The following is a 14,311-nucleotide window of genomic DNA, read 5'->3' as shown; positions in this document are numbered from 1 at the left end:
GCGTGTGCGCCAAAAGTGCCTGCGTCAACCAGTGGACCACATGGGAGCCATTTCCCATGACATGCAAGTATTGGATTAAAAGGTGTGTGGGCAACTCCTCGGAGATGTCGCCCCAGGCCCGTGTGAACGTGTGTGTAATGGTCGCGTGTAAGAGGAACTGCCCAGCTGGGAGGCCCATGTCTGCAGCTAGTGTCACAAAGGGAACCAGGGCACCGTCTGTGTACAAGTCCCCAAGCGTGTCCACCCCAGCCTGTGTCCAGCGCTCCAGCGCAGCCTCCACCACCACTCCGCCCTCTCAGGGCGTTCTAAACAGTGGGAGCACCGGGGCATAGGGCGTCACAGCTCGGGTGAGTTTCAGGCTGCGAACATAGCATTTTCGGGCCACTGCCAAGTGTATCTGCGATGGGCATGTAGTTTTGGTCAAGGGGTGGAACAGTGTATGGATCTGCATGTGGGTCCAGACAGTAGCATCCGTGGCAGTATCACACAGGTTCTTCCCACTCAGCCATCCAGCCACCCACTGCAGCTGTGCCGGCAGATAGTAAAGCTCCTGGTTAGGAACTTCTAGTCCTCCCGCTTCCACAGGCGCGTAAAGTTTTGTCAATGCTACCCGGGGTCTCCCAGTATTCCATATGAGGTTCCTGACCAAAGTTTCTAGTTCCCTAAAGATACAATAGTCTCGGTAAAACTATCATTTTTGTCAGCGTAACCCGGCTAGGCACATTGAGGGGGAGAGTCCTCCAAAAGGCCATTTGCGCTTGTAAGGAGGAGACTGCCCGCACTAGGTTGCCTTCTGATACGTCAGGCAGGGTTCTATATATATGGATGCCAAGATACCGAAACGTGGTGGAGTACCAAGTGAGCCTTTCGTTGTTGATACGGACCACACATTCCTGAGTGTCCGGGCTGAAGGAGTATACTCCAGATTTGGCCCAATTAACCCTGAGTCCCGACATAGTCTCAAAGGTGTGAAAGGTGTCAGACAGTATCGGCGGCAAGCAGGTCAGGTCCTTAACATATAAGAGGAGGTCGTCCGCATATAAAGAGACTGTGTGGAGACCATCCGCTAGGGGGATCCCCCACTCCGCGCCCTGCGTTCTCAGTAGCACCGCTAGTGGTTCGATTGCCAGCGAGAAAATCTGCGGGGACAGAAGCCACCCCTGCCTAGTGCCTCTCTTAAAACGGACGGTATCTGACAACAGCTGACCTGTGCGTACACGCACCCTAGGTTTCTGGTACAGTAAGCTTACCATATCCATATATTCATCACCGAGGTCATATTTCCTCAAGACAGCCAGGAGATAAGGCCACTCCACAGAATCGAAGGCCTTTTCTAGGTCTAGCACCCAACACCCCGAACGAGGCCACTGTAGCGTAGCGTAACTTTGCACCCTGAATAACCGCCTAATATTGTGGGAGGTGCTACGAGTGGGTACAAAACCATTCAGATCGCTGTGCACAACTGCAGGTACCAAGGGGGCTAATCGCTGAGCCAGCGTGGAGGCAAGTATCTTATAGTCGGTGTTCAGGAGGGCCAATGGCCTATATGAGCCCAATTGCATGCAGTCCCTGCCAGGCTTCGGAAGGGAGATGAGATAGGCTTCGTTCATCGTGGGGGGAGGGAGGAATCCAAAATAGCTGCCTCGTACACCTTTAGCAACTTAGGGATCAGGATATCTGAGTAGGCTTTATAAAACTCAGCAGGCAGCCCGTCCGGGCCTGGGGACTTGCCATTAGATAAGGCAAATATGACCGTGCACAACTCATCTGGCGTAAGCGGGGCTTCCAATTCGTCTCGCTGTGTGTCATCTATCCCTGGTAGTGGTATATCAGAGAGATATGTGATTATATCATTGAGGGGGACCCGTAGCCATGAGCAGTATAATGCTCTGTAATGTTCCACGAAAGCCGCTTGTATGTTGCTTTGAGTGTATGCAACATCTCCCCGGTTAGTGCATATCGCTGCTACAGGCGTCATCCTGTCTTCCTGCCTGATCAACCAAGCCAACAGTTTTCCGGGCTTGTCACCAATATGATGTGTGCGTGCTGAGTGGGCTGTATAGTTAATATGACATAGTCTCTCCAGCAAACGTTCATGTTCTGCATGTGTTTCTAGTAGTGACTCCTCACCACCCTCCACTGCCTCCTGTTCCCGTCGAAGCAGGTCGGCCTCAATGCGTGTTAGTTCCCCGTCTAACTGCTTCCGCATATTAGCCTGGGTGCCCAGACAATGGCCCCTAGTAACAACTTTAAACACGTCCCACTCAATTTGGGGGGTGGACGCTGTGCCAGTGTTCTCTTCAAAATAGTGTGCGGTTTGTGTGTATAATGAGTTACGAAAAGAAGCGTCAAGTAACAGATCCGGTTGAAGCCTCCAGGTGGGAATAGGCGGGTGAGGGCATTCCCATGCCAATTCCAGTACATGTGGGTTGTGATCAGAATGGATGCGACCCATGTAATAGGTGTCAATGACATGGGGAAGTAACTCACTTGACGGCATAAATCTGTCCAACCTGACATGTAATGTGTGTGCGCCTGAATAATAGGAATATGTTTTCATGTAGGGTTGCGGCTCCGCCAGGCATCATGCAAATCCCATTGTGAGGCCCAGCTAACAAGGGCCTTCATAGCTCCCTGCGCGTGTGTGCCTGACACGGGCGGGAAGGAACGGTCTAACGCAACATCAAAAATACAATTATAGTCGCCACCCAACACCCAGGGGACTCCGTGCCAAGTCTATAGATAGCTGCGCAAGGAAACCCCCCTGATCCATGTTAGGGGCATACAGTGAAGTCAATACCACAGGCTGTCCATCGAGCTTGCCCTGAACAATCACAAACCTACCCTCCGGATCTATGCAGGAGTGCGAGACTGCAAAAGGGGTCCCGAGCCTCACCCATATCAGCGCCCCACGGGCATAGGATGAGAATTCCGTGGCATAGAGCTGCCCTATGCACCTCCGCTTTTTTGAGATGTGTCTCCTGTAGAAGTGCGATATGAATTTGATGTCGTTTAAGATAGGAGTAAATTTGGTACCTGCGCGAAGGTGTATGGATGCCACGCACATTCCACGTGCATATTTTCATTACAGACATTGTGTTACTTCAGGTGATACCCCCGCCCGCACCCTGCCACAACCCCACAGCAGATCTCCCACCCCGCACCCCCATCTCCCTCCCACTAGGAGTCGCCAAAGACACATCATTAAGTACTTGCAAGAGTTTCATAACATAAAAGAAAGAAAGAAAAGGGGATAAATCAAACAATGGAAAAAACCATGGTAACCACAACCAACATATAATACCAAAGGTTCGGCTGCTGAACATGCCGCCGTCCAAACTCTCCATTGAGATGAGTAACTTTTAAAACCAGGGGGGGTCGCTGTGCACTGGGCACAACTGTATCGGTATAGCTACTGGATAAGCAAAGGAAGCTTCTCCCTCTCCAGACAGATTGTGTCAGTTGCAGCTGATTTAACTCGTCCCAGCTGGAAATTGCACTGCTCATTAGGTGTACCTTACTCAGATCATAATGTCAGTACTCACTGCGCCTTGCACCAATGGCTAAGCGTCTCGAAAGCGTCCGTTCCCTGGGTGTCAGCAAGGCCGGGGCCCCGCCGCATCTCGAAAAAAGCTACTCCACCTAGGCACCGCCTACAGGTGCCTCTTGCCAACAAGGTCATGCAATCAGTGGATCAAATCTGCCGTCTGTGGTTGACATCCGGCTGCTCCGTGGACGTCTGGGAATCGGACATTCCATAGATAGCCTCCTCATCGCTTGGCAGGTCCTGCGGGCTGCCACTCGGGGCAGCTTTTGTGGTCGGGGAACCGCTGAGTTCCGCCACCATTCGGAAAGCATCCTGTTGTTCATCTCGAGCAAGATCTGCTGGCGGGCCGATGTTCGCCGCTGCCCGTGCCTGGCGGGCCGGAGACGATCTATTCCTGCGGCGGCGTTGCGGTCCACGAAAACGCCGCATTGTCGAATGCTCCAATGTCTGCCGGGGCATCGTGTCCACTCCGCTGTCCAACCATGCCTCCGCGTTTCGCGCAAGATGGAGTCACCATTGCGGTAGTTCAAGATCCGAAGGAGCAACGGTCGAGGATTAGACCCCGCGGGGGGCGGCCTGGTCGGCACTCGGTGTGCTCGCTCCACGACGGAGTAGGGTGACAGCGCGCCATCCGGCAGCAGAGCCTTCAGCCAGTTCTCCACGTGTGACGCAGGCTCCCTCCCCTCCCATCGTTCCGGCACACCTACTATCCTCACATTGTTTCTTCGTGCCCGCCCTTCCGCATCCTTGGCACGGTCTTCTAAAAATTCAACCCTGTTGAGCAGGTCCTGCACTTGCTTGTCAGTCTGGGTGACTCGGGCGCAAGTTCTGCCATGTTGCTCTCCTGAAGTAGTTGTACGCTCCGCCAATTTCTTGTGGTCAGCACGCAGGTGCGTTAGATCGATTGCGACACTGTCTATCTTGTACTCCAGTGATGTGCGGGTGAGTTGCACGGATTCCTCCAGTCTTTCCATTGCTGCTTGCATTTCGTCAAGTTTTGCCGCAGTTTGGTCAGCATCAGCAAGTTTTGCGGACTTGGCCATCTTCCCCTGCAATTGCGTGCCTCCCGTGCCAGTTCATGTCCTAGTGCCCCCAGACATGAGCAGCGCAATGGGTGAGGGGTCAGCACCTACTCCTGCAGTGTCCAGCGGTTAGACCGCAGCCGGCAACACAGGCAGCGCAGGGTTTCAGGCGCTCGAGTGGGGGGGGGGCCCAAGGGGAGAGCTGTACCTGGAATGGCGGCCGCGTCTCTCCGCCGCAGTCTGCCGTCGGCCGATGAGGAACCAGGGATGGAGGGTGTCCGCACCTTGTCCTAGGCCCGAGCTGCGCACCACACGGTTCTAGACGGTGAGTGTTGGTGGCGGTATCGCAGGCACCCCCAGTAAACCAGAGTCATGGTCCTAGGGCAGCCGCTAGGCGTGCAGTTGGTGGCGTCCCCCCACATGCCCCCCGCAGGCAGCGCCCTCCCCGCCCCCGACACAGTTCGCCTCGGCCAGAGGTCCAGTTCCGTGCCAACCAACCCCGGCAGCCCGGGGCGGTCACTCCGTTGTAGGGCACTGCTCTCCAAGTCCGCGGGGCCCCCAGGACCAACGACAGCCCGTCGTACAGCTCAACTCCCACTCACCTCCTGGTCACCACAGCAACCACCTCTGCCAGCCTCTGCACCCTCAAGCTGACGCGGTCGCCTTGCCTGTCAGGTCGCGCCCCAGGGCCCAGCGCGTGGCCGCAGGTCCCAGTCTCGCCCGAATGGGCCCGCCGCTCCAGGTGGGTAGCTCGTTGCAGGACACCGCCCTCCAGTACTACGGGGCTCCCAGTATGGGCGACACCCAGTTGCACGGCCCAGCTCCAGCGCGCCCTCAGTCTGCCACGACGCTCTCCTCCACTGGTCTCGGCTTCTCCATTCTTGCGCAGTCTCTCCGTCCGCTAGGCCGCACCCCAGAGCCCAGCGCGTGACCACAGGATTCGGCCTCACGCGGAAGGCCCCGCCGCTCTGGTCAGGCCCTCTTTCTCGGGGCACAGTTGTCCAAAAGCTCAGGGGCCCCCAGGGTAGACCACAGTCGGATGTGCGGCACAATTGCAGCGCTCTCCCGGGTTGCTGAGGTGATCGTCTCCGCCAGACGCAGCTCCTCGCGGTATGCGCGGCCACTTCGCTCTCTAGGCCGCGCCCCAGGGCCCAGCGCTGAATCTCACGCCTTGCCCTCTCGTAGATGGTCTCGCCGGGCGGGCAGTTTCGTTTGCGGCCGCGCCGCACTGGACACCCCCGGTGCGGTTAGAGGCTCCCGCCTGGTCACAAAAACCACTGAGCAGTAGCCGTCATCTTGGCACCGCTGCGCCTGCAGTTTCAGCTGTCACCGGATAATTTTAATGGATAATTGGCCCGGAGAAGGGGAGCTCGAACCGGAGCTCTACCTCAGGGCGTCCTTTCCCATTGCATGCTTAGCCACGCCCCCCAGTGCTCGTGGCTGACTCAGGGTGTGGTGTGGCCTCTGATACCTCCTACCCGAGTCCCATGGGTGTGGAAGACACACTACTGCCAAGTACACATAGCAGGGAAAGTTTCTCCTCAATTGCCTTAATTTTCTCAAGCACAGGCCCCAAGTGAGTAATTAATATTAATTCCAACTTAGGCCATACTGCCTTTTCCACTCCCTGATCCAGCTCCATCTTCCTGCAGTTTTGACACTGTGAGCTATCTATGGGTCCTGCCAGATCTTTGATCCTACTCATCTTTGCCACACCCCTCTGTTTTTGCGTGGGTCTCGACAGGTGCTGCCCCCTCCCCCCCGATCGAGTATCCCAGGCCCTGGTGTCAGCTTAAGGCGATGCCATCTGTGATGTACCTGTGGCTTTTGGAGCCCTCTTTGATCTTGTGACCACCTCCTCACCATCCCTAGGCGTGGTTCCTACACCTAATTGAACCACAGCTGCTACCAGCTCTCCTTCCCCTATCCCTGCCCCATCGGTCAACAGAGAAGTTGGGTCGGTGTGCCCCTCCGCCTCTTCTATGACTTATTTAAATCAGTGGTGGGCGAATCAGTGCGATGTGTTGGTGAACCATCCGCCTGTGTGATATGGGTTGCATGAACTAGGGCACTAGTACTAATGCTGGAATTTGGTTTAGGCTGACCTTGGGAAATCCCTATGTTTGGAGATTTACACCTAGCTATAGATCCCATGGATGATCGCTTATGATCTAAGATTGTGTCTAGCAATAGTCTCTTTTCTGTGAGCTGGATTTTATGAATTAACAGCGACTCCGCTGAAAGGCGTTGAAAGTCCCCTTTACCCCACCCCCTACCACAGCAGTTATCGCCTTTCGCTTACTCATACTGATGGATATTAGAAAATAAAATCATAAATATACTTTATGACTTAGTTTAATCTTATATTACACTCGTGGTGGTGTACTGAAATCTGGGGAGGAATCAACAAGGACTCTGGCTCTCGGTACTACAGTGCGGGACAGCTAAAAGATATATGCAGACCAGTCCGCGTATTTCCTCCCAAAGTTTTCCAGTCCAACCGTGAAATGTTACTATGGCGGCAAACGCAAGGGGGGTGGCCCAGCCCAGCCTCCTCCGGCCTTTGACGGCCTAATACGGGCCCACCCTTGGCCCAGGCTTAGCCCGGTGCGCGCCCGCACGCGTTCCGCTCGGCTGAAGCTGCTCTCTACCTTTCAAGCGCCTACTGGCGCTTGCTGCTGGCGTCGGCAGAGAGCTCCGCAGAAAGAGTGGTGGGACTTGTAGTCCTTCTCCCCCGAGCAGTGGCGGTGGCGGTAAGTTGCAGTCTCCCCGACCGTAATTATCACAGGTTCGGCTTTGACGTGGCGAGTAATCAGAGAAGCAGCCCGCCTAACTCCAGCCGCTCTCTACCTTTCAAGCACCTCCTGGCGCTTGCTGCTGGCGTCGGCAGAGTAATACAGTTAAAATACGACAAAAGGACACCACAGCAGTTTTAGAGAAAAAAACATATTAATCTGTGCAAACAAGACCAAAACGATAAAGGAGCAACATATAGTAATCAAATAGATGCACTTTGCAAGAATAACTTTAAAAATGAAGTTCCTTGAAGCCGGTAGCTCCGTCCGGGGCTACCACGTGCTGAAAACAACAGAATCCAACAGTTCCGGCCAACCGCCTCGGTGTGGACTGGCATTAGTGACAGCAGACTCTTAAACAGTACCTTTGGTTCTGGTGTACCACGTTGGTGCGGGCCGGTCGTGGCAACTGTCGCGGTTGCGATGTGAAGCATAGTGTTGCAGCATGCGGTGCCCTCAAGTTGCAGTGCAGGCAGCAGCTCGGTGAGGGTCATCCAGCGATGTTGGTGAGACCAGGGCTGTGGTGAGGAGTAAGACAGTACTCGTGGCAGTGCTGACAGGTCACTGTGCAAGCGACAGCGCCGATTGATGGGAGCTGGTGTGGGTCAGCCCAGACTGCAGTGTGGGATGGGACGGTGCTTCGTGTGACTTATGAGCAGTGCCCCAAAACCACGGTGCGGTCACTGGTGTCGAGGTCAGCGGGCAGTGACGTCATCGGTAAGACCAGGGCAGCAGAGTGAAGCGAGGCGGTGCGCGAGTGCACACAGGTCATGGTGCAAGCAGCGGCTCGGTGGCACGGCGGTCGTCGTTGTCGGTGAGACCAGGGTTGCGGTGCGAAGTGCGGCGGTGTCCTCTGCGGTGCCTTCAGGATACAGAGTCAGGAGCGGTGTCGGTGACAGTGTCAGCTGCTTTCCCCCTCTGTGACAAATGAAATTCCCACGGTCCCAGAATCGGTACCCAGAGGTAAGTGAAATCTTTGCTGTCCCTGAGACTTCGTGAACAGGAGGCAATTTCTATTTCAAGCCCTTTGAGATACTCAGCGGGAACCACAGCCAAACTCCAGAAAAGACTTCAACACATACAGAACGCCTCCGCACGCCTCATCCTCGACATCCACAGCCATATCACTACCCACCTGAGAGAACTGCACTGGCTCTCCGTCGCCTTCAAGCTCCTCACTCACGCTCACAAAGCACTCCACGACGCCGGACCAACATACCTCAACAAATGACTCACCTTCTACACTCCCAACTGCTCCACTGACCTCGCCCACTACTCTGAATGCAGACCAGATCTATTCAGGTGCTAGTGGAACTCCTCCTACTACTCTGAATGAAGCCCAGGTCTATTAAGCCCAGCCCGGAGTCATCCAGGAAAGGCAAGACTCCCCTCCCCCCACCCCCCCAGTGGCTGTCTGCAATCAATGCACACCCCTAGCCCCTGTCACTCCAAAACAGACAGTCAATACACAAACCAGCAGAGGCACATAGGATGGCTAAGCAAGAAAATACCCACTTTCTAAAAGTGGTATTTTCAAACACACAACATAAAACTCATCTTAACTAAAAGATGCATTTTTCCATTCTGAGTTCAGGCATACTAAACTCTATTTCTCTATCTCGTTCCAATGGAAACTTATACTTTTTATAAAGTACCGTCCATTTTTCCTATTGGACAGATAGCCTTTCTATAGTGATAAACGAAATACACTGTATTTTACTATCAGGGCATGTCACACACACCAGTACATGTCCTACATTTCACATACACTGCACCCTGCCCACAGGGGTACCTTGGGCCTACCTTAGGGTTGTCTACATTTAGGAAAAGGGAAGGTTAGGGCCTGGCAAATGGGTGTACTTGCCAAGTCGACATGGCAGTCTGAACTGCGTATAGACACTGCAATGGCAGGTCTGGGAACCCTGTGAAAGGATGCCTGTGTGGGTTGCACAATCAGTGCTGCAGGCCCACTAACATCATTTGATTTACAGGCCCTGGGCACACACAGTTCACTGTACTAGGGACTTAGTAGTAAATCAAATAAGTCAATAATGGAAATACCAATACATAATAACAATTTACACACAGAGCATATGCACTTTAGCACTTGAGTCCTAAAACCTACAAAAATAGGGTAAAAAACAAGAGGCCAAAAAGTCTGGGTTTCTTTTAGGGTTCAGTGCGGGGGGAGGGGGCAGAGTAAATTCTGCCTTCCTGACGGTTGTACTTCCGTCCCAGCCGTATTTGGGCTGGGATAATATTCACGATACCCGTTTCTTGTAGAAACTTCATCTGACACACACGTAATTCAGTGTCATGTCAGTAATTCCTTGGGTGCGATGCTGTGATTAGCAGCTCGTGGAAACGCGCTTATTCGCGCCCTGACTCCATGTGGTCTGTCCTTGGTTCCTCTTAAGACGGGACGGAAGTACAACTGGCAGGAAGGCAGAATTTACTCTACAAAAACAATACAGCCCTGAGGAAGTTGCGAGCCATATCCCCATAGCGATGAAACACGTGTTGGCTGGAGCACCTGCAATGAATATTAAATCGACAGCAATATTACTATGTGTTTGTGTTAAAATTTGTCTTTCACCATCAATGTGTACAAAGGGGTCATATATGTGTGCTTGGACCTGTTAGCATTTTGAAATTAAGAGTTACTCGCATTTGAGCCGTGATTCAAAGCAGGTGTCTTCAATTCATGAAGGCAAAACAATAATATCTGCTGGTTTCTAGATCTCTGATAGAAGTGGCTGCTAAAAATATGTCTACACCATATTTCCATGTTCCTGCAATGGCAATGTCACATGGTATTTAGTTTCAGTATATACCTTCACTGTGCATAGAATGATGACCAAGAGTGTAGTCCCATTAGGAATATACATAAGCTTGCAATCGTATAGGCCTTGGATCTGTACCTTCACCATGCACAGAGTGCTGACCTGCACTGGGTGGCAACGGGCACCTTTAGACCCCACCCGAGACGACTTCCAGTGTGGTCTTTTAATAGGTTCATGTCTTTGTTTTTCATGGGCAGTACCCGTTTTATTCCAAATTTGCTTGACGAATCATTGACAACTCTGTTTACGTTTTAGGAATTACTACTGACAGCAAACATTGGACAGTTCAAGTGTGCCGGCGCAGAAAAGTCAGAGAGTACCAAGGTAACAATGTTCCATGTTAGGAAATGAATGAAATGCCAGGGACAGAAACTTTAGTTTGCTATTTTACTTCCTTTATTGTCCTGTTCTTGTGCATAATTTAAGATATATATGTAGCTCTTCTACCTCCAATTGTCAATCCAGAATTTCATTGATGCCAGCTAAAAAGCACTTCTGTTTATTGGCCAGCATCATTGATGTTTCACTTATTTTCTCACTCTTTTTTTAAAATGTTACTCTCACTAATTCAGGATAATGGATAAATCAAATGCTTCTGGTTTTTGCTTCACAATGTCCTTCTTGAATGTGCAGAAATGTAGGCATGTATCAAATGCTGTGTAAGTGACCGAGTTCCTCATTGTATTGTATTGTAATTGGATTACTATAGAGCATACTATCTTTTATGACAGGTAGCATGCAGCACCGTTACCCAGAGTTACGGTTAATACAGTGGTCATTAGTTATTGTTGTCTGTTGTCGGTTATTGGGTTAAAGTTAGACTTGTGCTCTTAGGTAAGGTTAAAACCATTTCCTCCAGCTCCTTGTGGTAGATTAAGTTAATAGCAGTTAGATGTTATTACTAGTAATAATGCATCCAAGGGGAGAATCAGATGAGTAGAGTGGGACAGGAGGTTGGATATTGTTAGATAGCAGGGACAGGTTACTAAAAAAGGTAAGTTTGTGATGAGTCAAAAAGGGATGAGCAGATAGGCTAGAAAAGGTTTTACATTGTAAGGAATTTTATTTATTTATTTTAAGGTGTTATAGAGCGCGAACTTGACTCGTGAGGGTATCAGAGCGCTTTACAGATTCATAGAAGTAATACAAGGTCAAGGCAGGTCAAAACAAAATACAGGAGATTTGTACATCGGAGAGCTTACAGAGTCAAGGGGTCGTAGGAGGGCAGGATATCATACAGTACTGTACATTGAGGGATAGGATAAGCTATACAACGAGACAAAATATTACAATAATCACAAGAGTAATGTAAAAGGTCGCAGGATAAGGCAATAGTCTCTCAGGAGGCTGTGAGAACGGGTTTAGCCAAGGAATTTACCCATGAGGAAGGACTTTGCCTCTTTTTTGAAGCCACCAAGAAGGTGAGTTTGTGAGGAGAGGTATAGTTAGTTCCATGAAGCATTGTTGAGAGTAAGGTGGACCGGCGTGCAACAGACAAGGCTTCACTCAAAGCGGTGTACATCTTTTCTCAGTGGAAAAAAAGTTCTCTGGTTTTAATATCTGATAGAGACTTCTAGCTGCAGATTCCCTATCTTTAAATTTCCCAGGCATCAGGTAAGGAAACTGCAGCTAGATCGAGTCTCTACCAGATAATGCTGAAGGTAAGTTGTTCCTTATGGCAATAACCCCTTTAAAATTAATACATTTTTTCAAGTTGCTCCGGTTTGCTGGGAGTGATTTTAACACAGAGTGTTTAAATAGTTATAAGTGATGATGAAGTAATCATGCACACTTGTTGAAGCTTCTTCAGTCCTTTTCATGCAGGGAGCCATTCAGAGAGTCAGTGGCGTAACAAAGGTCCTCTGCAGTGTGGGGGGCCTGAGCTCCAGGGCCCCCTCATCACAGTCCCCTGGCCTGAAAGCTCCAAAGTGAGTCCAGAGGGGGGCCCCTCCATGTACTTTGCAGGGGGACCCCTCAAGTTTTGTTACGCCACTACTGAGAGTCAATTTGTAATGGGTGGTTTCAGTTATGTAACATGACAGCTGACACGTGTTTCGTTCTGGACGATGAACTTTTTTAAGTTCAAAATATTGTTACAAGTCCACACTAGAGACTGCGAATAGTCCGGAAGCTCATGTCACAAGGAGCTACAAAGATACTCCAGAGGCAGCGAGCAGCACCAGGAGCCCAGGAGACAAGGAGCTACAAGGCCTCTGTGGTGGCAGTAAGCAGAACCAGAGCTCCGGCGACAAGGAGTCGCAGCATGAGCAGAGGAGACAGTAAGGTGCAGCAGGAGCAAAGGAAACAAGCAGCCGCAAGGATGCACTGGAGGCAAGGAGCAGAAGCAGGAGCCAATGGTGCAGCTGTCAGCAGTGCAGCAGATGCAGTGGCACTGGAGCTCTAAGATAAGAGGGGCCCACTGTACCCAAATATAGCCATATTTTACTAGAGGGGCAGGGGAGCCCATAGTAACTTTGCTATACTGTCATGTATTCCTATCGGTTCTGAATCGATCCCCCTATTCCTGACCCTATTCTAGTTAAACAAACCAACAAGTTAACTAGCAGTCAGCCCATGAGGCAGAAATTCCCCATGATGCAGATACCGTTATCTGACGCAGTCACACTACGGCACAGGAACGTGTTATCTGATTAAGTCATAACGCTTGCGATCTAATTAGACAAGCGATATTCCTCCAGCCCCTGATAAGGCATACGGAGTTCTCATAACAAATCAAACCTATGACAACCTGGGCAAAACCCTGCGGCCATTGTTTTGATTTCACCGAGAACTTTAGTAAAAGAATGTGCTAACGAGCAAATCGTATGACATCTTTATTGACGTATCTATGTCCATCCTTACGTCAATCTCGGCACCTTAAAGGTATAAATATTACCGATCTTGCCCTATGCAAACACACGCGTGGTGACGAGACGGAGCAGCCATACTTGCCGAAGCCGAGAGCAGAGCAGACCCCGCTGGCAGCAGCCCCGCCTTCCTGACGCGCTGAGAGAAGCTGCTTTCTCCTGCCGAGAATCCAGCACCGGCGTTTCCGAGTAGCCCTCGCAGGCAGCCTGGAATATCGAGACCAGAGAGAGAGATACCATTCCTCATTCATCCTAACTTCCAGGTACAGAACTGAATAGCCCCTCACAGAGAATTCTTTAGTTATTCACTTGGCAAAAACAAACTTAACTTAAACTGTAACTTTCTATTCCCGCCCACGTATTAGGCTTAGGTCAGGTACACGGGGTAGGCGTATTTAGAAACACCAGTTGAGTACGTTTAGTCAAATGTATATGTGTATGTAAATATATTTTATTCATTTTAAACATCATATGGCTTAGAAACCATATCAATGTTTTTACAGTATTACTTTATACTATTGCTTTTAATGTATGCACTTTACTTAACTATAAGTATTGCAATAATATCGATCCATTTCTCTTGTATGAGAAAAGAGACTGATCAATAAATAACACCTTTTTATTGAACACGCCCGTCTTTTCCTTTTCTCTACATTCTGATGAGACTAAGAATGCACGTACTGACTGAGTAAAATAATTTGCCTTTTGTTCACACGACTCTCGAGATTGACTCTTGATTAGGGGAGAGCAAAGTTGTCATGTTCTATGGTTGTCAGAAACTAAATCCCTTCTTGTCTAATCAGGGAAGTTAATTCCTCCTTGAACATTCGAGAAAGTTTCTAGCGAACTCTGAGCTATGCTGGCAAACCCAAAACTTAAGTCTAGTATCGACAGTAGTAGACCTAGTTAACGTCTGGCCTAGGCCTTTACTGCTGTAGGTATTATTCCAATGCGCAGAGCCTATTGGGAAGATAGGAACTACACTACATGGCGCCCAACGCGTTTGGAAAGGGCGATAAAACTAACGTAAGACATTTAGAGTAACTCAGTCGTGCTTTCTCACTCAGACCCCTTTTCCCACAATACTCCAAAGACGTCTGGAGTGGGTGAAAGGTAATATCCTCCAAAACCTCGCAGGAGGGAACTCCTATGTATGGTTCTTGGTATAGTCAACGTTGAAGGATAAACAGTTCCAAAATATTGTGCATCTAATCTCTGTTTCCATAAGAAACCTGAT

At 50.3% G+C, this 14,311-nt stretch overlaps 1 protein-coding gene across 2 annotated transcripts in view; it reads left to right on the top strand.

Annotated features, from left to right (window-relative positions):
- The window catches only part of CFAP99 (cilia and flagella associated protein 99), a 381,916-nt gene that overhangs the window by 260,011 nt on the left and 107,594 nt on the right, over positions 1-14,311 (top strand). For both annotated transcript variants that reach the window (XM_078679007.1, XM_078679006.1), the window contains exon 8: positions 10,463-10,531. In XM_078679007.1, coding sequence (XP_078535133.1) covers positions 10,463-10,531 — 69 coding nt within the window. The remainder of the gene's footprint in view (positions 1-10,462; positions 10,532-14,311) is intronic.

This window comes from Lissotriton helveticus, chromosome 2_2 (assembly GCF_964261635.1).
Source record: "Lissotriton helveticus chromosome 2_2, aLisHel1.1, whole genome shotgun sequence".
NCBI classification, from domain to species: Eukaryota; Metazoa; Chordata; class Amphibia; order Caudata; family Salamandridae; genus Lissotriton; species Lissotriton helveticus.
The sequence above is the reverse complement of the archived record's forward strand: the minus strand, read 5'-3'. Positions and strand labels throughout refer to the sequence as shown.